The sequence below is a fragment of the Trichosurus vulpecula genome, chromosome 5 (genome assembly GCF_011100635.1).
Source record: "Trichosurus vulpecula isolate mTriVul1 chromosome 5, mTriVul1.pri, whole genome shotgun sequence".
NCBI classification, from domain to species: Eukaryota; Metazoa; Chordata; class Mammalia; order Diprotodontia; family Phalangeridae; genus Trichosurus; species Trichosurus vulpecula.
The window spans coordinates 249,050,753-249,077,344 of record NC_050577.1 but is presented as its reverse complement, the minus strand read 5'-3'; the positions used below and the strand labels follow the sequence as shown (position 1 = coordinate 249,077,344).

Here is a 26,592-nt window from a genome sequence, read left to right as displayed (position 1 = left end):
AATTAGCCACTGAGCCACAAGGGCTGTGATGCCCTCTGGCTCTGAGCCTATTAGCTGAAAGAGTATGTATTGTGAGAGGTGAGCTTTTGCTTTGGGGGCTCACTTATGAGAAAGATGTTGTGATTCCCTGGTCGAGACCATGTGGTGTACGTTCAGAAGCCCCAACTGCTCAGAAGTAAAGCCCCCTCAATCCAGTGGTGTGTGTAAAGTATATAATATTCTTTGATTCAGGCAGTTAAGAGCCCTGTCTGTTGGTCTTTATTTCTCTCCTCTGTATTTCCTGTGTTTGTATTTTATGTGATTAAAAAATAAGATTGTTGACCCCTGAATCAGCTATCTTTCCTTAGTAAAGCAGATAAAAGAACTTGCACCAGCAGCCATCCTGGGTGTGCCAGTGTAGTTGTGCCAGGCAAGGTTACAGGTGGAGATAAGGCTGCATCCAGAAAACCCAAGTGCTATCATGTTCTTGTTGCAAATTCTTGCCGTTTTAGGGCAAACTAAAACTTCTTTGGTTTTTTTTTAATGTTAAATGACTTGTGAGTACCTAATTTTATACCAGCATTGACTCTGATTGACTATGTTAGCACCTCAACTTTATCACCCTCTAAACTTGTGAATGTTTTAAGGGCAAGAATCATATTTCATTTATCTCCTTTGAAGTCTCAATGTACACAGAACCACAGAGCATTTCATACATTGCGGTGCTCAATATAAAAATGTCTACATGTTTAGCTTGGTAATATCTATACAAATGTCATTTATTCTAGCTTTCCGTATTTAAACTTGCAACAGAGTTAGAAAGGGAGAGATCCCATCAAAGGGATCCCATCAAAGGATATAAACAGTTTTGAAAGGAAGAAATTCAATCTATCAATAGCCATATGAAAAAATACTACAGATCACTAATAATTAGAGAAATGCAAATTAAAGCCAACTCACACCCATCAGATTGGCAGCTAACCAAGAAAGAAAATGATAAATGCTGCAAGGGCTGTGGGAATACAGACATATTAATGAATTATTGTTGAGGTTTTGAATTGGTCCAGCTATTTTGTAAAACAATTGGGAACTATACTCCAAAAATTACTATACTCTACATATCCTTTGATCCAGCAGTACACCTACTATGCCTATGCTTCACAGAGATTAATAAAAGAGGAAAGGACCTATATATACAAAGATATTCCTAGCAGCTCTTTCTGTAGTGACAAAGAACTGGAAACTTAGGAGTTTAATTGAGAATGGGAGACCAGATTACAGTATATGCAAGTAAGACTTTTTGAGGATGAAGGAGAGCCACGAGCATATTTATAATCATCCAGGAAGGAGCTAATAGTTAGGGAAAGGGAGTAGGAATGGTAGTAGGGGCAATCTGCTGGAGAAGCCTGGTGAGGTTGGAATAAAGGGTCCAAATGGAGGAAGAGGAGCAAGAGGAAGGGCTATCTCTTCCTGCGACCAGAGTGAAGGAAGAACTAGTAGGGGATGATGTGGAACCCTTTCAGAGAGCATACCTTATTAGAGATATGTCTAGAAGAAGGTATGGTTTGCGAAAATCCTTTGAGATTATGTATTCAGAGAACAAATATCTTCCCATAGACTATAGAGAATATTCTACTGTGAAAAAGAATTCTGCTGATTAGAAGGTCTAATAAGACAGAAAAAAATAGGCATATGAGTGCAACTGTGTACTTAGAGTATATGTGAAGGGCGATGTGCAGAAAGGGTGACATATAGGAATATTTGATGGTTCTTAGAGAGGAAAAAGGGATGGGATTGAGCTTATTTTGCCTCCATCTCTGGCTAATGTTCCCCAGGTAGACCACAGAACCATGGATTTAGAGCTAGAAGGGATCTAGGGGTCATCTAGTCCAGTTTTCTCATTAATGTCTAAGAAGAAGGGATTTGTCCAAGATCACTATTTGAAACTATAACACTCTGCCTTTCAGAGAGTATTGGTTTTTGTTTTCCTATTGTTATCAATTGTTCAGGGTAGCGACCTTATTCCTGTGAATCAATGGACATGGTGTATACTTCTGTAATTGCTTTAACTTGGAATTTTAAAATAAAATTTAATTTGTATGGTAACTAAAATTAATTAGATCCACTGTATTTGTGGTATTCCCTCTCTAGTAAGAGTTTGGTTCTTCTCCACATCTTGTAATGTCATGCAAAGTGCTAATTCTACATCCTATATTCTGTTTTGCTAGTGCTCATATATCCCTCCTTGTGAAAGAGAAAATCAGAAGAATTTGGAAAGTGTCATGACTTGGCAACAGTACTGGGAAGATGAAATTGGTTCTCAGCCATTCACTTGCTATTTTAATCAGTATCAGAGGTAAGTTCACATTGATGTGTTCATGTCTGAACATTTCTATTACCTGTTCTTTCATCCCTGATACTCATTTGTGTCCATATAGATTATGTCCTACCCTATTTCAGTGCTGCTCCAAACATCTAGATTTTGCTGGGGTGAGTACTCTGCTCAATGACATAGATCCCAACCTCTCCTTGACTGGGCAGACCATCATCAAGAGCTGCTCCACTTGAAAGAGTCATTGTCTTATGGGCCTTGGAATTTATCTGGACTGCTCCTTAGGTGATAAATGTAGTCTGTCATCGCCCCCATATTTGAAACTTTTCCAGCATAGAAGGACCTGCTGGAGTTAATGTTCTGTTCAAATAGTCTCCATTGCTTTAAGACTTTAATGGTGATTATGTATACTTAATAAAATATTATTTTCATTATTAACATCAATTGATGATGCCTTTTAGTTTAGACAGCTGTGTGGCATAGTGTATAGAGAACCAGATGGGCCTGGAGTCAGGAAGACCTGAAATCAGATCTAGCCTCAGACACTTAGCAGCTGTGCAATTCTGGGCGAGTCATTTAACCACGGTTTTCCTAAATTTTCTCAACTGTAAAATGGCTACAATGATAGCACTTACCTCCAACTGTCGTGAGGATAGCATGAGATATTATCTCATATTATCTCACTTTGCAAACCCAAAATCACTCTATTTCTGTTTACTACTACCACTATTAATGCTGTTACCACTATAACTACTACTACTATAATAAAATGCTTTATAATCTATTTTGACTTTTTACCGTAGTAGAAAGATCACTGAATATGGTGTTAAAGGTCAAAGTGACCTTCATTCAAGTCTTGGCTCTGATACTTATTGCTTCAGTAACTTCAGACAAGTTGCCTTATGTTCTAAAACCCTACAGGGTCTGATCATAAAACTGAGGGTCCAGCCAACCAGCTCTTAGTCTAAGGCCTCTGATCATAATGAATATTATTAAAGTCTTTCTGAAAAATTTCACCATACCCCTTATAAATTTATGATAATTGAAAATATGTGAAAATAATTGAAAATAATTTATAATAATCTATTTTATAAGTAATTTCATTAGGAGGGGAGCTTTGACAGAAACCCTATTCTTTTTGTCTGGGAAGTGTAACTGCTTTCCATTCTATTGGAAAAAGTTTGTCTAGAGATGCAAAAGTGATCAATTTCTGTCTGAAAAGAATTTACATTTTATTTCTGAGGTCAAATGTTTCATTATAAGAAACTGATATTCCTTAAGAAATAGAAATATTTTTCCTGTGGATCAGATCTACAGTGAGTGAAATAAATTAGAGATAGCTTCTATTTCTTATTGTTCCAGGTTAGGACATATCTTTTTCTCTAGGCAAAATGTGGCCACAAAATGAAGAGGCACTTTTTGGAGAAGAGAGGTGAACTCCACAGTCTGGCAACATCAACAAATGAGAAATGAATGTTAGGCTGAATTCTATCTTGAGAAGAGAATGTTTTCGTTGCAATCCACATTTATATCAGAAGGCTAAAAGGACTTAGCTTTATCAAACTTCGAAACTTATCTTTTCTGCTCTGATGGGGTCTCAGTAAATGTTGGTTTACACATAGAATAAAGAACAATAGTGCCAGCGAGAGATAGGCATTGTATTGTGATATAAAGAACACTGAAATCCGGAGATTACAGGCTCTTGTAATAGCACTGTCACTAATCAGCCTGGTCACCTAGGATCTCATTTTCTTCCTTTATAAAATAAAGTAGTTGGATTAGATCAGGTTTGAGATCTTAACTCTGTGATAAAATGAATACTTTATAGCTCACATTTATTATACTGTTATTATTTATTATATTTTTATTATTTTGATCTAGATCTAAAGTACCTTGCAGTCATTCAAAATAACATATATTATTATGTTTATTATAGTTCATATTATTTATTAGCTCATACTTATACATCACTTTAAGGTTTACAAAACCTTCATAACTACTTTGTGAGATAGAGTGCAATGAGTATTCATAGAATCACAGAATCTCAGAGTTGGAAGGGAACCCAGAAGTAGTCTGGTCCAATCCATGCCTGAACAATAGTCCCCTCTAAAATATAATATAACCAATAAGTGATTATTTAGTCTTTGATTGAGACCTCCTGTAAAGAGGAACCCACTACCTTTTGAGGTAGCTCATTCTGCTTTTGGGTAACTGCAGTTGTTAGAAAAAATTTTTTAACACTAAGCCAAGATTTGCCTCTCTTGAACTTTTACCCATGGCTCCTAACCTAGGCCTCTTTTCTCTTCTCTTCACTTCCCTTCCTCTTCCCTTCCTCTTCTCTTCCTCTCTCTCTTCCTCTTCTCTTCCTCTCTCTCTTCCTCCCTCCCTCCCTCTCTCTCTCTCTCTCTCTCTCTCTCTCTCTCTCTCTCTCTCTCTCTCTCTCTCTCTCTCTCTCTCTCTCTCTCTCTCTCTCTCTCTCTCTCTCTTTCTCTCTCTTTCTTTCTCTCTCCCTCCTTCTCTCTCCTCCCCTCCCCACTTCCCCCCTTCCCTCCCTCCCTCTCGCCCTCTCTCTCTCTCTCCCCCTCCCTTCCTCTTCTTCTTCCTTTCCCTCCCTCTCCCTCCATCTTCTCATTTGGAAGATTCATACCTCCCAAGGGCTTAATTATCATCTCTCTGCGGATGACTCATAGATCTGTATATCCAGTCAGAGCCCCAGCTTCATTCACACTTTACCAGTTGCCTGTTGGACACTGGCTCCTCTCTATCTTCTACACTTCCCTTTTCTGTCAGAACTACTAACCTTTCTTTTCTTTCCTAGGTTCATAACCTTGAAATCATCTTAAACTGCTCAGTTTCCTTCACCCTACATATAGTCAGTTACCTAATTTTGTCATTTCTACTTCCACAATAACTCTAGCATTCGACCCTTTCCACTCACACAACTGTCACTTTAATTCAGGTCCTCATTACATCTTGCCAGGACTATTGCAGAGTTCTCCTAATTGGTCTCTCCCAACTGCATTTCCTCCGCCCTACAGAGGATTTTCATTCACAGTTCTCGATCTCCAGTCTTTGCACTGGTTGTATCCCATGCCTGTAACTCACTTCCTTTTCACCTCTGCCTCTTAGAATGCCACCCTTACTTCAAGATGAAAGTCAAATACCACCTTCTACAGGAAGTCTTTCTTGATTCTCCCAATTGCCAGTCCCTATTCTCCATATCTCCCCTGTATTTAACTCCATTTTTAAAATTAGCTTTATATTATTCTTTATATACTTACCTATGTACTGGTCTCTCTTGTTAGGATGTGAGTTCCTTGAGTGTTAGGATTATTTCAGTTTTTATATCTCCAGCACCTAGCACAGTGCTTGACACAAAGGAAGTGCTTCGTAAATGCTTGTCAACTGATAGATTAATTGAATAATTGACTACTCCTAGGTCAAACTCAACAAATGTTTATTAAATATATTATGTGTGACACTGTGCTAAGTGCTGGAAATGAATGCAAAGATCAAAATTATACTATCCTGAATGAGCTTACTTAATAATATGTACACAGATAAGTAAATGCAAAATGAATAAAAAGTCATTTCAGGCAGGGGATGAGCACTAACAGCTGTGGGAATCAGGAAATGCCTCTTGCAAGAGGTGGCAGCTGCGGGGAGGAGGGAGAGCATTCCAAGCTCGAGGGATGACAGCCTGTGCCAAGGTGTGAGCCTGAAAATGAAGAACAGTAAGCAGACCAGTTTGGCTGGAAGGTACAGAGTGTAAGGAGTAATGTGTTATCACCATGGAAAGTTAGGGTAAAGCCAGATTGTGAAGGACTTGAAATGCCAAATGGAGGAGTTTGTGTTTTATCCCACAAGCACTGTTGTATCTCCAGCAGGGAGTTACAAGATCAGACCTGTTCTTTAGGAACATCAATGTGAGCTCTATGGGGGGTGGGTTAGAGAAGGGAGAGGCTAGATGAAGGGAGACCAGTTAGGAGGCTCCTGAATTAGCCCTCTCTGTTGTATTCTCCCTATTCCCCTCATCAGTTGAATAGGACCTGGGTTAGGGCAGTGGGTATGTGAGTGGAGAAAATAGAAAGGCTACTGGAGAGGTTGTGGGGGTAGAATGGACAACACTAACCAGTCTGGGATATGGAGAGTGAGGGAGAGCAAAGCCTCAAAGAAAACTGCCACATTGTGAACCTGGGTGACTGAAAGAATGATAGTTCTCTTGAAAGACATAGAGAAGTTGAGAAGAGACATAGGTTTAGGGGAAAATGTAAATGAACTTGGCATGGGCTTATACCTAGTTTGAAAGGAAAATACCCAGCAGGCAAGTGGTGACACGGAACTGGATATGAAGGCTAGTAGAATTGAAACTTCCTGCCATTGCTCATGGGGCCAGGTAGAACAATTTTAATATCTTTTCTCCATGACAGCTTTCATATGTTCAAAGGAAGGATCGTGTGATCCTTACTTTAGGATAAATATCTCCATTTCCCTCAACTAATGTACATATGGCTTATCTTAGGGTGTTTCACCAGTCTGTTTAGTCTCCTCTCTAGCTTATCAATGTCTTTCTGAAAATGTGATCCCCTAAACTGAACACAGGACTTTATATGGGTGGGTGGGCAGGCCATGGGCCAGTGATAGAGCAGGCAAATGGCTGGTAGCACAAGCATAGATTGGAGTCATAGCAGATAACAGAGTCAGCAGCGGAATTAGCATGTAGGAAGTAGGAAAAGCACATATGTCAGGAGATAGAGGAAACAGTTGGGAAAAGTATATAAACCAGCAAGTATAAAAGATCAGGACTCCAGGCCAAGGTGCCAGCACAGGGAGAAGCAAAGAGAAATGCCAACAGTAACAGGAGAAGCATTTGATACTTATCTAATCACCTTCTGAGTAAAGGGTTCCTTATATCCTTCTTATTCAGGACAAGAAATAGTTTCAGAGTGTAAGTAGGTATGAACACATAAAGGGAGATGAGGAGGTTCACCTAGACATAGTAGGAGAGTGAGGCCAGGGAGCCAGGAAGTTCTTGGTAATAATCACAGTAAATAAGACCTGTACTTACATGTTATTTGGTATGATTTTCTGAGATTTAACTTAAAGGAATTAATTCTGACCACTGTAAAAGAGACAACTAGTTGATAAAATGGAAATGACAGGAAACTTGAAAGGTACATTTTAGTGTTTCTAGTTAGTATCCTTAGCTAGTAGCTAAGGATAAAAATACTGGGCATAGTCAGTCATACATGTACCCTGAATCAGAGAAAATTAAAGAACAGGGGTGAGTAAGGTCCACTTAGTGTGATACCTTTTTCAGACTCCAGGTAATATAAATGGCCTCCAGTATAATGTTAACTGTGTCCTAAGTCCTTTTTGTATTCTTCCTCAAGTAAGAGATCTCTGCTAGGTGCCTCTGTGCTTGGCATTTCTTCACTACATAGGATTTAGTCCCTTTACCCTCTAAATACACAGGAGTAATGTTTTAGAATGAGGCCGAGTCATTGGGCATTAGCTTTGTTGTGGTATTCAGTTATTGTCTGATATCTCTAGAGAAACTTAGTGGCCTCTATTATATCTGGCAAATCTTGTCGTCCTGAAGGTTTCGAGAGTACCTCGTGATCATTCGGTGAATCAACAACAGCCATTTATTAAATACCTACAATGTACCAAGAGCTGTGCCAGGTGCTGGGGGGTACAAATTCAAAGAATTAAACAGTCCCTACTCTCAAGTGCTATTATAAAGAACCTAGAGGTCTCTCATCCAACCTAAGATTTGTGATGTTTGTCTAAGGGGGACGTGTGTTTCATCTAGTGAAGGGGTAGTCACCTTCTTGGAGCAGTTAGATGGCACAGTAGATAGAGTGTTGGGTCTGGAGTCAGAAAGACTCATCTTCCTGAGTTCAGATCTAGCCTCAGACACTTGTACTAGCTGTGTGAACCTGGGCAAGTCACTTAATCCTGTTTGCCTCAGTTACCTCATGTATAAAGTGAGCTAGAGAAGAAAATGGCAAAAGACTCCTCTTTCTTTACCAAGAAAACTCCAAATGAGGTCTGAAAGAGCTGGACGCGACTGAAAAATGACTTAGCTGGACCCAAAAGGTAATCATTACTGATTTATTGACAACTTGAAGGAGGTTCCAAGACAGTGCTCCAGGGAATTTTCCTTAGCCCTATTCTATTCATTATTTTTATGGATGGCTTAGATGAAGGTATAGAAGGTAAACTTGTCACATTCACAGGTGACATAAGTTATGAGGGATAGCTAAAACATTAAATGACAGACTTACAATCCAAAAAAGATCTCATTAGGCTAGAATGTTGTGCACTATTAAGATGTTATTTAATAGAGATATAGTCTTTCATTTTTGTTAAAAAATATCAGCTTCAAAATATAAAAATGGGTATGTGTGGCTAGATACTTTATATAAGGAGAAGCTTTTTGTCAATTATAACTCTCCATAATTATGAAATTAACACGTTCCCATGTTCAACCAAAATCTGGATAATTACTTCTTGGGGCTTTTATGGAATCAGGTATGGTATGGCTTTAGATGATCTTCAGATGTCTTCCAAATTTTGGGTTCTGTGATTTGATCAAAGTTTTCAGCTATTTCTTACCTATGCAGTTAAGATCTGCTTTGTTTTTCACTTTGGTGCACTATGTGATCTAAACTAAGGATTCTTAACCTAAGGACCATGAATTTGTTTTTTAAAAATATTTTTAAAAAGTTGACAACTGCATTTCAATATAATTGGTTTCCTTTGTCATCCTACGTGTCTTATGCTTTTCAAATGTCTACTCTGAGAGGGGGTCCATGATGAAAAAAAGTTCACAACCCCTGGTCTAGAGAGTGATCCCATTCTTATTTTTGGCCTCTGTGAGGATCCATCGGTAAATGGTAAAAACTATTTGAGATATTCATAAAGTACTTTGCAAACCTTCAAGTGCTATATAAATGTTAGTTATCATCATCATCATCGTCATCATCATCATCATTACTACTTGTATTCTCAGCTCTCCCCTCAGCATTGCACACCCACATATTAGAATAGTAAGGGAGTGCATATCTGTTTTATCTAAGTTAGAGGCAGAAGGCTAGATGAAACATATCAAAGTATTTTTAAAGAACTTGTAGCTGTGATTTCAGAACTGCCTTTGATAATCTTTTGGGAATCATGAAGAACAGCAGGAGTGCCAGAAGGCTGGAGAAAGCCAGTGCCCTGATTTTATAGTGCCTGGCACATAGTGAGTGCTTGTCTCCAAGTAGAAAAAGGTGGATGTTGGAAAACAGAGATTAGCAAACTTCTAACAGCAATCCCTCACAAAATTCTAGGGCAGATTCTAGGATAGAACCTGTGCTAATAGTTTCACTAAAAATAGTTATGCCAAACTAGCTTCATTTTCTTTTCTAATGGATCGTCTGGCAGATCAGGGGAATGCTGTGGATATAATGTATCTCAGCTTCAGATAGGCACTTGATAGTCTTCTATGACATCTTTGTGTGTAAGATAAAGAAATGTGGCCTGAATAATGATATGATTAAAATAATAATGATCAATGTGTACTGTGTAAGGAAACTAGAACTACACATCACCATAGGCAGCAAAAATTTAGCACTACCAAATTACAACCCAGTGTCTAGATTTAACATTAGAAGCTCACTATCTTTCATGAATCACAGACAACAAATACCTATATTCCAAATACAGACCTCAATGTGCATTTGAGAACTTGCTCAATAAACAAGAAGAGTATTTCATATCAAACTATTGCCCACAATCACCCACAGAATGTACCCATAACAACCTGAGAACAACCTTTTTATTTTTTTTAAACAGATGTCACCATACTAAATGCTCATAATCTTCAAGCCATGGGGAATGAATAGGAACAAGAGAATGACTTGTTCCAGGACTGTTTCTATCTGAATTGCATTAAGCAAAATGAAAATAATAGGTTTTATATGATAATTACAACAACAGTCACAGTAATAATATCAATCATGAACAATAACAGACAGGCAGCGTGGTATGATCGATAGAGACCATGTTTCAGATCCAAAGAGAACTAGTTTCAAGTCCCACATGTGACACACATTAGTTTTGTGATCCTTAGCAAACCACCTCTGAGATTATCCGTTGTAGAGAAGGAGTTCATCACCTGGGGCTGCCTATACTGCTAAAGTCACAGGTCCAGTTAAAGTATCAAGAGCAATAACAGCGCTACACTGCCAGGACGATGAGGTCAAGAACAATTGATGTATTTTAAAATGTGGCATTTTTCACAAAGACAGTTTAAGCCTGTTTGGATTTAGGCCAGTCCTATCCATCCCAATCTCTTTTGAATTAAACTGAATATGGCTTTCCATTCAAAGGGAAGTCCCATTGACACGTCATATTAATCAGTGGATGTACATAGATGACATCAAGTCATATGATTCTACCTAAAAACACACTAATTTCCCTCTCTCATGTAAATTGTCTCAAGTGATATCAAAATGTCATTTGAACTCAATAAGTATAAAGTTCTTAATGTGTGCCAAAGAGTGCCGAGGTCAGATTGAACCAGTGGCCAAAAGTGATATTTACAAATACGCAGGTTGCCTCCAGACAAGACACATTAAGCACAAAGTTAGAGAAAGCTGTGATTGTGCATGCCAGAACATTTCTGGTGTCCTAAGTCAAAGCTCAATGGGAAGAACACATTCAGAATGCTGTAGTTATTTCCATTTTACAGAGATGGAAACTGAGGTTGAAAGAGTATAAATGATTTGCCCTGGGCATGTGTCTGAAGGATTCAAAATGCATTCATAGCTTGAGTCAGCGACTATATTCAAAAAGTGTTGATTAATGAACAAATTGATATAAATGAGAAAGAAGTTCTTTAGTTGGATGCAAGATCTTGGTCGTTGGATCTGTCCCAGTCAGTGACTTCAACAAAGACCTATTAGACAATAGAAGATACAAAGTGTTCCAGTGCTTGCTAGGGTGGCAAATCGGCAGGCTGAGTTTTCAGTTAGTTTTTACCCTCTTCCACCTTTTTATGGGTGAGGTTTTCCTGGGATGTACTTCTCCCTTGGAACATGGCTTTCTCCCTGAAAATGCCCCCTGTCTCTTCTAGGAGAGTAGTTTTCTTTCTGACCCAGCCATGTGGCAAAGAGAGATTAAGGTGAAAGCATTTTCTTTCTAAATTGGGACATTGTTCAAATGAAATCTGTAAGTTTTGTCTTAGACAATGAGCTCTCTCTCAGCTACGGGATACTGGCAATGCAGCAGTTTTCAATGTGCTGATTTTCCCTAATCACTCCCTTGATTGTAGATCCAAGCACTAGTATACACAAGTTTAACAGTTAGCCACAGTTTTAATAGCATAGGAGTTAAAGCAAATTTAGGCCCAAAACAACAACTACAACACAACTTCTAGAGATGAGTGGTTTAGTCAGCCACAAAGGAGATAGCAAGACTGATCTCTCTAGGCACTGTGGAAAGCAGGGAACAGAGGAAAAGCACCCTGAATAAGCCCCATCATGGACAGATACCCATTGTCTATGCTCCAGATCATACCTGTATCTGCTTAGCACTCCTGCTCAGTTGTTTCCCGCCAGCTGCTGCTCTCTACTGTCCTCCATCACCAAGGTTGAGGATTTGTATTTGTTACTATCATCTTTCATGGTTCCCACAGTCAAGTCCCTGGAGACCACATCACTTTCATCCAAACCACCTTGTTCCAGAAGCACTTGCAAATGAAAGCACCTATACCTTCCTTGCTCATGATTTGTTCTCAGCTCCCACCAGCTTCTGGAAAAGGAGGTTTCAAAAGTTCTGAGGAAATACAAAATCCTCTACTTGGTGTAAAAAGCCTTCCATAACCTAGATCCTTTCTACCTTTCTCGTCTTACTATACCTAACATGCATTCTTCGATCCATTCACATTAGCCTCCTTGCTATTCCAAAGGCAATACTACGTCTCTCATCTCTGGGCATTTTTCTGCCTGTCCCCCATGCTTAGAAAGCTCTCCCTCCTTCTCTGTACCTTCTGGCTCCCCTGGCTTCCTTTAAGTCTTAACTAAAATCCATCTTCTACAGGAAGCCTTCCTTTCTCAATACCTCTTAATTCAAGTGCCTTCTCTCTGTTAATTATTTCCAATTTATACTATATGTGTGGGATGAAAGACCCTCAACAATTAAATTTATAATAAGGAGCCATCTCAGAGTGGGAACAGAAATAAATTTTATTCAATTCTCGAGAATAGGGCATCCTCTGCTAGAACAGATCTAGCAAGGGAGGTGCTTTACAAGGGGCAAAGCACCAATAATTATACCTAACACAAGAGAATTCCCGCCCACCTCTGACCCTTCTCACCATTGGCTGGGAGGCGGGCTTACAATCTGAGCATGAAAACTAGACAAAGAACCGGGAAATTGAGGCACAGAAACTCCAATTCCCATTCCCTTAGTTAATGATTACAACTGAGGTGACATCTATAAATCTAAAGAAGGAGAATAGGATAAGGGGAGGGGGAGACCCTCTCCTTTCTCTTACAGTACTTTTACAGTAAAGGAAAGCAGGTCACAGTGACCCTATTCTTACTGAGCAAATCTTTAAACCAGAACCAGAAGAAAGAACAAAAAGTTTCAGGATAAACTTTCCCAGAGGCTGAGCCATCAGACTCTCATGGCCTCAGAATTTTTTTACACTTCCCTATTTCTTGATTTGTAAACATTTCTTAATACAGATATAGATATGTATTTATACGTATCTTCCCTATGAAGTCTTCACATTTTATTTAACTCACACAATCCCCCCCTTCTTCTTGACACTATTTTGAAGACTACACACACCATTGCTGATATGTATTATCCACCCACCTATCTTCTTCATTCATCAAACTTTTATACCACATTTTCTTTCCCATCATGCTGGTATCCCCATTGCCCTTTTTTAATAAATATGAGAAGGATTGATCAACATATTGACAAATCAAAGGGGGCAGTCCCCTTTATCAGTACAAATACAGAGACCCAAAAGAAAACTATAATACAATTGTCCCTTTAAATTTCAAAAGTCTCTTCCCATATAGCTGTCTGGCAGGGAGCATCAGTGAAGTCTTCTGGTCCTTGGTTGCTTCAGCCACTTCCACAGCTTCTTCTGGAAGGAACCAGCTTTCTGTGCATTCTCCTACAAAAGTTACCTTAGCACAATTTTAAGTTACCATTTCTAATAATCATACCCTGATCATTTTTACAAATTCCAAATTGAAACCTTGACCAATTGCCGTATTTAAGAAATTCACATCAGAACCCAAATTCTCTGGGGGGCAGAGCCAAGATGGCAGCTGGAAAGCAGGTACTTGCGTGAGCTTCCCTCCAGGTCCTGAAAAACTTATAAAAAAATGGCTCTGAAGAAATTCTAGGACTGCAGAACCCACAAAATAGCAGAGGGAAGCAGGGCTTCAGCCCAGGACAGCTCGGATGGTTGCTGGGTGAGGTCTATCACACACGGAGCTGGGAGCAGAGGGGAGGAGAGCCCAGTGTGGGCGGTGGCAGGACCAACCAGACCAGGTGCTGGGCGGAACAGACCCTAGCACCCTGAATCAGTGAGCTGTGGCAGTTACCAGACTTCTCGACCCACAACCACCAAAGACAACAGAGAAGGTTAGTGGGAAAAGCTGTGGGGGACAGAGTGAAAGAAGGAGTTTGCAGTTTGGCCACTGCCCTGGGGACAGCAGGGGTGGTACAGCTACAGAACTACAGCTGCAGTTGCTTCTGGCCCCAGGCCCACCTGGTGGGAGGAGTTAAGTGGCGGTTCAGAGCAGGAGGGTAGAGCCTGCTTAAGATCTGAGTTCACAGTCTGGGTTGGCAGGTGGTGGGGGAGGAGGAGCACTGGTGCAGCAGAGCTGGCTGTATAGAAATAGCTCTGAAAACAACAGCGCATCCCCTCAAGCTTGGAACAAAGTACTCTTTACAAGCTGTCATACCCCGACAAAAAACTCAAGGGTCAATTAAGTTGGCTGCGAACATGGCCAGGCAGTGAAAACGGATGCAGATTCAGATTCAGACTTTGGAATCTTTCTTTGGTGACAAAGAAGACCAAAACATACAGTCACAAGAAGTCAACAAAGTCAAAGAGCCTACATCAAAAACCTCCAAGAAAAACATGAACTGGTCTCAGGCCATGGAAGAGCTCAAAAAGGATTTGGAAAAGCAAGTTAGAGAAGTAGAAGAAAATTTGGAAAGAGAAATGAGAATGATGCGAGAAAACCATGAAAAACAAGTCAATGACTTGCCAAAGGAGAACCAAAAAATACTGAAAAATACACTGAAGCAAACAACACCTTAAAAAATAGACTAACTCAAATGGCAAAAGAGCTCCAAAAAGCCAATGAGGAGAAGAATGCCTTGAAAGGCAGAGTTAGCCAAATGGAAAAGGAGGTCCAAAAGACTGCTGAAGAAAATGCTACCTTAAAAATGAGATTGGAGCAAGTGGCAGCTAGTGACTTTATGAAAAATCACGATATTATAAAACAGAACCAAAGGAATGAAAAAGTGGAATACAATGTGATATATCTCATTGGAAAAACCACTGACCTGGAAAATAGATCCAGGAGAGATAATTTAAAAATTATTGGACTACCTGAAAGGCATGATCAAAAAAAGAGCCTAGACATCATCTTTCAAGAACTTATCAAGGAGAACTGCCCTGATATTCTAGAGCCAGAGGGTAAAATAGAAATTGAAAGAATCCACAGATTGCCTCCTCAAAAAGGTCCCAAAAAGAAAACTCCAAGGAATATTGTCGCCAAATTCCAGAGCTCCCAGATCAAGGAGATAATACTGCAAGCAGCCAGAAAGAAACAATTTGAGTATTGTGGAAACCAATCAGAATAACACAAGATCTAGCAGCTTCTACATTAAGGGATCGAAGGGCTTGGAATATGGTATTCCAGAGGTCAATGGAGCTGGGATTAAAACCAAGAATGACCTACCCAGCAAAACTGAGTATAATGCTCCAAGGCAAAATATGGATTTTCAATAAAATAGAGGAGTTTCAAGCTTTCTCAGTGAAAAGACCAGAGCTAAATAGAAAATTTGACTTTCAAACACAAGACTCAAGAGAAGCATGAAAAGGTAAACAAGAAAGAGAAATCACAAGGGACTTACTAAAGTTGAACTGTTTTGTTTACATTCCTACATGGAAAGATGATGTGTATGATTCATGAGACCTCAGTATTAGGGTAGCTGAAGGGAATATGTATATATGTATGTATGTATACTACATGTATACATATATATGTATATGTGTGTGTGTGTGTATATGTACACAGAGGGCACAGGGTAAGTTGAATACGAAGGGATGATATCTAAAAAAATAAAATCAAATTAAGGGATGAGAGAGGAATATATTGAGAGAGGGAGAAAGGAAGAGATAGAATGGGGTAAATTATCTCGCATAAAAGTGGCAAGAAAAAGCAGTTCTGTAGGAAGGGAAGAGGGGGCAGGTGAGGGGCAATGAGCGAATCTTGCTCTCATTGGATTTGACCTGAGGAGGGAATACCATACACACTCAGTTGGGTATCTTACTCCATAGGAAAGAAGGATGAAGAAGATAGAAAAGGGGGGACAATAGGAGGGAGGGCAGATAGGGGGAGGAGGTAATCAAAAATAAACACTTTCGAAAAGTTTCAGGGTCAAGGGAGAAAATTCAATAAAGGGGGATAGGTTAGGAAGGAGCAAAATATATTTAGTCTTTCACAACATGAGTATTGTGGAAGCGTTTTTCATAATGATACGCATGTGGCCTATGTTGAATTGCTTGCCTTCTTAGGGAGGGTGGGTGGGGAGGGAAGAGAAGAGAGAATTTGAAACTCAAAGTTTTAAAAACAGATGTTAAAAAGCAAAAAAACACTTTTTGCATGCAACTAGGAAATAAGATACACAGGCAATGGGGTGTGGAAATTTATCTTTTCCTACAAGAAAGGAAGGGAAAAGGGGACGGAGGGGGAGAGGGGTGACAGAAGTGAGGACTGACTGTGGAATGGGGCAACCAGAATATACATCATCTTGGAGTGGGCAGGAGGGTAGAAATGGGGAGAAAATTTGTAATTCAAACTCCTTGTGAAAATCAGTGCTGAAAACTAAATATATTAAATAAATTAAACTTAAAAAAATAAAATTAAAGAAAAGAAAGCTATGCCAGTGAAGTATTAGCTCCAGCATATTTTATGCCATTAGAAAGACTTCAATATGTACCTAGCAACTGAATAAATCTACTTTCTGAAGATTAGATAAGTTAAAGCAAAACAAGTAGACTGGTCACTTAGTGATGAATTTTTTGACCATAGCCACCCATGATACAAAGACAAATATCAAATGGTTGTCAGATCTTTTCTGGACCCCTTCCACTTCTGAAGTGATAGTGGTAGGGTGACAGAAAAAGAACCACGGGTCTTTAAGAGTCACCACCTTTTTGGACCACCTATAAACTTTAATTTGGATGCTAGTACTCTAAATGTGAAATTTTTGTTTAATGATCAACAAATAGACATAATTCCAGAACTGAATAATATCAATTTTGAAATCCTTTTTTTAAGGCTTTCACATTTATTATTTATTTTAAAGCATTCTTTTCTTTGCAAACCCCACCTGTTAGGAATACAAACAATATATCCATTGTATATGCAAAAGTATGCAAACATATTTTGATATTACCAATATTACCAAAAAAAATTAAAAAGTGAGAAAATTATACTTCAGTTTGCACTCAGAGTTCATCAGTTCTCTGTCCAGAAGCATTTTTTCATCACGAGTTGTTTGGAATTGTCTTGGATCACTGCATTAATCAGAGTAACCATGTCTTTCACAGCTGATCAACATTACAAAATTGATGTTACTGTGCACAATGATCTATTTGTTCCTCTCACTTCGCTTTGCATCAGTGCATACATGTTTTGCCATGTTTTTTTTTTCTGAAACCACTCCCTTGTTTTTTCTTATAGCACAATAGTACTTCATCACAATCACATGCTACAACTTGTTCAGCCTTACCAAATTGGTGAGCATCCCCTTAATTTCCAATTCTTAACTACCACAAAAAGGGGACACAGATGTAGTAGTGGTACTTCTGGATTAAAGGGTATGCACAGTTTTATAGCCCTTTGGGCATAGTTTCAGATTGTTCTCCAGGATAACTGGAAAACTCCGCCAATAATTCATTAATGTACCTATTTTCCTTCATTCCCTCTAACAGTTGTCATTTCTGATAGGTGGCACTTCACAACTGTTTGAATTTGCATTTCTCTAATCAATAATGATTTAGAGAATTTTTTTATGTGACTACAGATAGCTTTGATTTCATCTTTTGAAAAATGTCTATTCTTATCCTTTGACCATTTATCAATTGGGGAATGGCTTTTTATTTTTATAAATTTATAAATATGGCTCAATTTCCTATGTATTTGATAAATGCAGTCTTTATCAGAAGAAATTTGCTGCAAAATTTTTGATATTACTTCATTGTCTATGGTACCTTTCAGCAAAATGTAGTTTCCTTGATCATCTCTTTAAAAAAAAAGAAACCACAAATGGGGTCATGAAGAGTCAGACCTGACTGACAAAACTGAAAAAAAAGAAAGAACCCAAATTCTCATACTTTATATTGACTCATTATTAATTTCCCCACCAGGAGGATAAGACTCCACTACATACATAAATATGTTAAATAACCATTTTAAAAAAAAACAGTACATATCAATCTCAACCTTTTAGTCCTGCCATGTTTCTTTGATGGCATTACAAAATAAGCCACAGACTATTGTTCTTTTAATATTATTATTTGTAACAAAACTTTAGACAAGCTTGATATTAACCAAATAACAAAATAATATTCTCACAAGCCCTTGACCTAATTGTCTCCATACCATTACCAAGAAAAAATACCTAACTTCTACAGAATGCTGGTTCCAGTCCTATAGTAACCTAGGATGTTCCATAATAAATTATTTTAATACATTTATTACTGTACTTACAAAACCTTCTGATTATAGAAATTTGCCAACAAGAGAGTAAGGGAATCATATTTTCCCCAGCTTCCTATCAACTCCAGGCAGAGGTTGTGTTAAACTGCAAGCTGCACTGAGCCAGGCCTAATCTACCACGTTTCAGTTAAGGGGATCAAGTCAAGAGGGTCCCACCTCAGCACATGCTGAATAGTTGCCCTCTCAACTTTGCCAAGAAATCAAACCTCCAGCTCATGCCTGCCCTTCCACAGGGCTGCTGGTATCCTGGGTCAGCCTTCCTTGATACTCACACCTGGAGTTAGACTCAGAAAAACAGTCAGTTAACAGTCCCATTAAGTCTTTGAAAAGCAAGTTCCAATAATTGGTTTAGGATATGACTATGATCTCACATTGCTTAAGGAACATCCTTAAAGCTAGCTCCAGATAGCTTGCATGCATTTCCTCCCTTGTTCATAAAATCTTCCCATTAAGATCATAAGTTATTGTCTAACACATTTGCATCAGTTTCTCCTCTATTTTTATTCTTCTCTAATTATGCCTGATCTGAAGGAACTGAACCATATGACTTTATGTTTTAGATGATGGAATGAATTCAAATCCAGGTTTAACTGTTCCCATTAATACAAAAATATTCTACAACTTATCTCTCTTAAAGAGACTTGCATTGAAATTCTCTTCCCTAAACTGAAGATGTCTCTGATTTAGTTCCAGTGATTAATTACTAGTAAGTAATTACCATTTCTAGTAATACCTAATTGCTCTCATACCACTTTAAAACATTTAACCTTATCCTACATGGATACAACATAACGTAAAATCCCAGCCTTAATCTATGGGATAATGATTCAGCATTACATTCATATCCTTCTTTTATCTAGCTGGTCCCATTAATATTTTAAAAAAATGTTATCCTTCACATGACTATACAAGAGTACCAATTTACCCAATTATTTGACTAAAAACAACAAGATTTCACATATTTACATTAATAAAACTTTTCCATTTCCCCCCATAAAACCTAGGTCTTTGGGTATCACAACTTCACCATAATAGCATTTTCTGACAAATACCTTTCCTTTTTAAAACTTTACCAGGACCTCACAATCAAATTTTAATTTTTAAAAGAATGTCCTAAAAGCCAATTACTAAAAATTAGTCCTACTGACTTTAAAAGCCAGGTTCGGAGGTCAGCTAGTTTCTGACCCCACTGTTCTCTCTCTTTCAGTAAAACTCCCAGGCTTTCCCAACTTATTGTACAAATAGGGATCCCAGTAACTGCTGCTACAAAACCTGGAAGTTTATAATTTCTTAAATTAAACTTCTTTAAAAGACATGGTCAAATAAAATAACTTAACAGTTTCCTAATCCCTTCTTTATTTTAACAATACAATTGTCAACCTAACAACACCTAGAGAAATTGCCTAACAACACAGATGATACAGTTGTTTACCAAACAATGTAACAATTTTTAGAAATACAATACCATAAAAAGTTGTCATGTATTTAAACCTTTTAAAACCATAATTGATTAATTACCAATTTGGCTGGATGCATTTCCACCTTCATCTTGTCACCATTGACATAAACTTCACATCTGAGAAAATACACATATGGAGCAATTATATTTAACTTAAACATTTGTTTTTGCCAATCAGTAGACCAAATATTTTTACAATTATGTGATTCCCATATTATTTCTAGGAGTGAATTTCACCCTCATCCCCTCACTGAACTGTGAATTAACTTTCTAAGGGCCACACAATTCTAATACCCCTGGCCCTTAAAAAAATTATTATCCACAATTTCATATATTTCCTTAATTTTTTCAGTTCCCCATTCATGTCCACATTTTCTTGTGAAAGTTTTACAAACAATTTTGAATCATCTGTTATAACCAGGTCAGTTTAAAGTGACATACTGGACCAATATTCATATTAAATTTAATAGAAACCACTCACAGATCTAGTCCAAAGGGTGGGTGGACATAATCCCTTCCATCTCTCTATAACTTCATCTATTGGGTTTTTAACTCAAGCTATCAAGCCTTTTACTCTAAGCTGCCTGCTCCACATTTTTTTTATCACAGTCTCTCCTTGCATCTTCCCATAAAATTGAGTGACAAACAGTAAAATGAACTATAATTTATCTTAAGCATTAAGTTAGGAATGACACATCTTCACTTTTCATATTAATTCAATTCTTTTCTGGTTGGGTCCCATTACACAAAAACTTTTCTCCTTTATGTAGGCAGAAAAAGGGTTAAGATACTTGTCTAACCTGCCTCCCTTTGATCTGAGGGAAAAGTTCCCCCCTCTTCTTTCTTCCTTTTTTTCTCTATGGGAGTTATAACCGTTTCTTACCTTGAGGCTTTTTAGTGCAAAAAAAAGTTCAAAAAGAACTTTTTCGCATGCACCTTTAAGTCTTCCCCTGGTCAGATAACTCTTCCTCTTGAGCGGAGGTTATAATAAACATCCAAAGCCCTGAGAACTCGATCTAACACTTCTCAGGCTTTCTCAAATACCCTGTTTTCTCCCCGTTTTCAACATAAAACAATCTCCCCCTGCCCCCAACTAGACTTTAACTTGTGGGTATTTCTCCTTACAATGGTAAACTTTAACCAGACCACAGACACATAGAACAAAACTGAATTGCCTGCTCTGCTCCCCCTCCTTCCCACTGCTGCTGCTCCAACCTGTTTCCTCAGGAATGCCAGTGGGATAGGGAGGGGCAAGGGGGAGTTTACTGACTGTTCTGGTGCTGCCGCTGCTGCTTCTGACAGGCTACACTCACTCGTTCACACAGACACACAAAAACACAGACAGGTAGGTACAGAAATCCAAAAGCTTTTTCCCTAAAAGACTATCTACTGGTATACCTGGAAATCCTCACTCCGAAATAATAGACTTTGATTAATTTTTCCACATTTCAATTTAGACGAGGTCCGTCACCAGAGCCTCCAAGTCAATAACTCTCAAAACCACAGAAGCTGGTCACCCAGCTTCTCCCAGTCACCTGGGGGGGCGGGTCACTTGGCGGTGCCCAATCTAATTAAGGCCCTTGGGCCCGCAAGCTCTTGCCCTCCCCCTCTGGGTCATACGCGTATAACTTAACGTGACTGATTTCTCTCTCCACCAGCCAGAGTTCCACTTGGGGGATTTTAATTTTAGAATCGAAGCTCTTTGGTTTCTGTTCCCCTGAGTCTCTCCTTCTTCTGGACTTTGCCCAGCTGAAGTGAAAATACCCGAACAGTTCTGGAGACTATCAGAGAAATCTCCAAGTGTGCACCAGTCTCGGAGCCAATCAGGAGTCTCGCTTACAAAATGGGCAGATCCCAGGACAAGCCCCCAAAACTGTGTGGGGTGAAAGATGCTCACCAATTAAATTTATAATAAGGAGCCATCTCAGGGTGAGAACAGAAATAAATTTTACTCAGTTCTTGAGAATAGGGCATCCTCTGCTAGAACAGATCTAGCAAGGGAGGTGCTTTACAAGGGGCAAAGCACCAATAATTATGCCTAACACAAGAGAATTCCCGCCCACCTCTGACCCTTCTCACCATTGGCTGGGAGGTGGGCTTATAATCTGAGCATGAAAACTAGACAAAGAACCGGGAAATTGAAGCACAGAAACTCCAATTCCCATTCCCTTAGTTAATGATTACAACTGAGGTGACATCTATAAATCTAAAGAAGGAGAATAGGATAAGGGGAGGGGGAGACCCTCTCCATTCTCTTACAGTACTTTTACAGTAAAGGAAAGCAGGTCACAGTGACCCTATTCTTACTGAGCAAATCTTTAAACCAGAACCAGAAGAAAGAACAAAAAGTTTCAGGATAAACTTTCCCAGAGGCTGAGCCATCAGACTCTCATGGCCTCAGAATTTTTTTACACTTCCCTATTTCTTGATTTGTAAACATTTCTTAGTATAGATATAGATATATATTTATACATATCTTCACATTTTATTTACCTCACACACTGTATGTAGCTTGTTTGGGCAGTCGAGTGGCATAGCAGACAGAGTACTGGGGCTGGAGTCAGGAAAGCTCATCTTTGTGAATTCAAATCTGTCCTCAGACACTTTTAGCTGTGTGACCCTGGGAAGTCTCTTAACCCTGTTTGCCCTAGTTTCTTCATCTGTAAAATGAGCTGTAGGAAGAAATGACAAACCACTCCAATATCTTTGCCAAGAAAACCCCAAATGGTATCACGAAGGTATTCCCAGAGCATATCACAGTCCTTGGCCCCTAATAAATGTATATTGATTGATTGATAGAACTGGGTTCTAAAAGATCTCGTAAGCCTAGAACAATGGGCCCAAGCTAATGAGATTAAATTGATTAAAAATGAAATGGTTAGTCCTGCATATAGATAAAAACAGTCCACTTCATAAGTACATGATTGTGTTGTGAGCATGGGAGAATTTGACTTACCAGCTAATCATATAAAAAAGCCTTGGGGATTTTAGTTGATTGCAAGTTAAATATTAGGCAGTGTAGCAAACTAGAAAAAGAGATGGTTTTGAAGTCAAAAGACCTGGGTTTGAATCCCATATCTGCCACTTACTACCTATGTGACATTAGGCAAGACATTTAACTTCTCTGGATCTCCATTTTTTCATCTGGGAAATGAAGTGATTGCAGTCTCTGAAGGTCTTTCCAGGTCTAAAATCCTAGGATCCTAGTAATGGCAGCTTTAAAAAGCTAATGCAGTTTTACTCTAATAATATGGTGCTTCTGGGAATTCATTAATGTGGGTATTCACTTCAATAATGTAATCGATAAATCAATCAACAAGCATTTACTAAGACCCTACTATGTATCAGGCAGTGTGCTAGTTGCTGAGGGATATAACTATGTGGAAAAACTCTCTGCTCTCAAAGAACTGGAATTCTAAATGGGGAAAAAGGATTTATATTATATGTAAAATAAATATAAAGAAACTAAATACGTATAAATGCAGAGGCATTTGTAAAGGGACAACATTGGCAATTGAGGGAATCTGGAGCTTTGTTTTGAAGGATGAAAGAGGCTCTTTGAGACCAAGTTGAGGAGTAAATGCCTTCTAGGCATGGAGGATAGCCAGTGGAAAATCATGGAGAGAGGAGATGGAGCTTTGTATGTAAGGAACTAAGAAAAAGCCAGTTTGGCTAGATGGCAGGGTGCTTCTTCACCTGAGAATTGATGTTAGGGCTGCCAACTAAATGCAGAATTCCAGAGAACAACAAGGAGAGATAATATTTTCCTAAATGAGTAACACAAGAAATACAAGAAAATAATAGAATGGGAAAGAAAATGATCTCTTCAAGAAAATTAGAGATATCAAGGGAAAGTTTCATGAAAAAATGGACATGGTAAAGGACAAAAATGCTAAGGATTTAACTGAAGCAGAAGGGATTAAGAAGAGGTAGCAAGAATACACAAAAGAACTATACAAGAAAGATTTTTAACATCACTAATAGCCATGATACTGTGGTTGCTGATCTGGAGCCAAACATCCTGGAGAATGAAGCCGAATGAGTCTTGGGAAGCACTGCTTACAGTAAGGCTAGTGGAGGTGATGGGATTCCGCTTGAGATATTTAAAACCCTAAAAGTTGCTCCTGCTAAAGTGATGTGCTCAATATACCAGCAAATGTGGAAAACACAAAAGTGGCCACTGGATTGGAAAAGGTCAGTTTATGGCCCAGTCCTAAAGAAGGGCAATGTGAAGGAATGTTCAAATTACCAAACAGTTGTGTTCATTTCACATACCAGCAAGGTTATGCTTAAGAGTCTGCAAGCTAGGCATCAGCAATATGTGAACTGAGAATTACCAGAAAAGCAGTCTGGTTTTTAAAGAGGTGAAGGAACTAGAGACCAAATTGCCAACATTTGCTGGATTATGGAGAAAGTAAGTGTTCCAGAAAAAACATCTATTTCACTTCATTGACTACAATAAAGAGTTTAACTGTGTGAATCAAAACAAAATGTGGCCAAGTCCTCAAAGAAATGGGAGTACTAGATCATCTTACTTGTCTCCTGAGGAACCTTTATGTAGACTAAGAAGCAATAGTTATAACTGAACATGGAACTGATTGGTTGAAGATTGGAAAAGGAGTATGACAAGACTGTAAGTTGTCACCTTATTTATTTAACTTGTATGCAGAGTACATCATGTGAAATGGCAGGCTGGATGAATCCAAAGTCAGAATTAAGTTTGCCAGGAGAAATATCAACAATTTCACATATGCAGATGATACTAATCTGATAGTAAAAAGTCAAAAGGAATTAAGATGCCTCTTGATGAGAGTGAAAGAGGAGAATATAAAAAATGATTTGAAGTTTAACATAAAAAAACTAAGATCTTGAAAACTGATCCCATTACTTCCCAGCAAATAGAGGGAGAAGAAATGGAAGCAGTGTCAGATTTGTTATTCTTGGGCCCAAAGATCACTGTAGATGATGACTGCAGCTGTAAAATTAATTCTTCTCCTTGGGAGAAAAGCTATGGCAAATCTGGACAGCATACTAAAAAGCAGAGACATCACCTTGCTAACAAAGGTTTGTATAGTCAAAGCTATGTTTTTTCCAGTAGCAATGTATACCTGTGAGAATCAAACTATTAGGAAAGCTGATTGCTACAAAATCGACACTTTCAAATTGTGGTGGTAAGAAGCTTTTGAGAGTCTCTTGGACAGCAAGGAGATCAAATTAGTCAATACTTAAAAATAATTCAGACTGTTTGCTGGAAGGTCAAATACTAAAGCTGAAGTTTTAAAACTTTGGTCACATGATGAGAAGAGGGGACTGCTTAAAAAAGACCTTGATTTTGAGAAAAATTGAAGGCAAAAAGACATCCCAGGAGATGGACAGATAGTATCTTGGAAGCAATGAATATGAACTTAGACCTCGAGAGATGGTGAAGAATAGAAGGGCCTCATGTGCTGTGGTGCATATGGTCACAAAGAGTCAGACGTGGAACAACAGACTTCTGGAGGGAAGATCTGGGCTGGTTCTGTTGTGGTTTTCTTAGCTTATTGAGTGCTGTGTAGGAGCTCAGTGACAGACTGGGGACCTGCAAGCTTTCAGTGTTCCCAGAGTGGTCTCATCCAGGGCAAAGTCTGATTGTTGATCTGACTCTGAAAGTTCTCAACCTGGGTTTGGGTCTGAGCACTAGTAGAGTACTGCAGAACTCAGCTTCTGTCAGCTGGCTGGAAAGCTCTGTTTTCTCAGAATAGCAGAACTGGAGGCTCCACTTTGGTCTGGTGTTTCTATCCTGGTTATTTCTTTGAAGGCTGAGACCCTGCTTCCCCTGGAGTCTGAGCCACATCACTGCTGTTGCTGCTGCTTCTGAACTTCTTTCTTTATCCATACCTAGCCCAGGGCCTTCAAACACCGGAATTCTATACAGATTCTTTATCAAGCTTTCTTTATCCATACCTAGCCCAGGGCCTTCCAACACCGGAATTCTATACAGATTCTTTATCCAGAACTGGGTGGTAGGCAACAAAGCTGCCATTTTGTACCTCTCCCCAGTTATGGGTCAGAGGCTGATATTATGGGTCTTCCTCTATCCCTAATGCACAGCCTCTCCCTCATCTGTAGGGGGCTTATAATTAAGTGCTCCTGGTCCACTGATCCTAGTCTCAGTGTCTGAAGACCTCCCTGTCTATCTGGCTATGCCAGGCTGGGCTGGACAAATGACTCGATGTGACTTTTCCTGGATATCCCTTTCAGGATGCTGTTTAGTACATTTTCTAGCTCTGGAGGAGTTTGTGGATGGAAGCTCACTGCACTTCTTCCTATTACTCTGGCATCTCAGGTCCACAATGCTCCCAGCCCTGCCACTACTCACTTTCATAGGAAGGCTCTAACCTTTGTTTTTCCAACTTTCTTAAAGGGAAAAGTTTAGAAAGGATTTTAGACTAAGAGAAATAGGATTCCTTGATATTTCTAGAGAAACTGAAAAAGAGTCTTTTAAAAATATGCTTCCATAATCTTAAGGGAAATTATGAAAAAAGTAAGAAGAATAGAAAAATTGAACATTGTAATATATTAGGGATATACAAACCAGTAGCAATCAAATAAAGTTGCAAGGGTCAAATGAGATAATATTTGTAAAGCATTTTGGAAACCCTAACTATTAAAGGACCAATTTTGATTAAAGTTACTGGGAAAGCTAGAAAGCAGTCTGGCAAAAATTGGTTTTAACAGTTTTTATTTTTTCTTATTTTGAACTCGATAAATACTATCAGACACAAACATTTTCGTATGCAAAAAAA

General features: G+C 38.7%; 1 protein-coding gene across 1 annotated transcript in view; it reads left to right on the top strand.

The window, feature by feature from the left end:
• The window catches only part of KCNMB4 (potassium calcium-activated channel subfamily M regulatory beta subunit 4), a 102,089-nt gene that overhangs the window by 22,554 nt on the left and 52,943 nt on the right, over positions 1 to 26,592 (top strand). Inside the window, exon 2 of the mRNA XM_036761092.1 lies at positions 2,208 to 2,335. Coding sequence (XP_036616987.1) covers positions 2,208 to 2,335 — 128 coding nt within the window. The remainder of the gene's footprint in view (positions 1 to 2,207; positions 2,336 to 26,592) is intronic.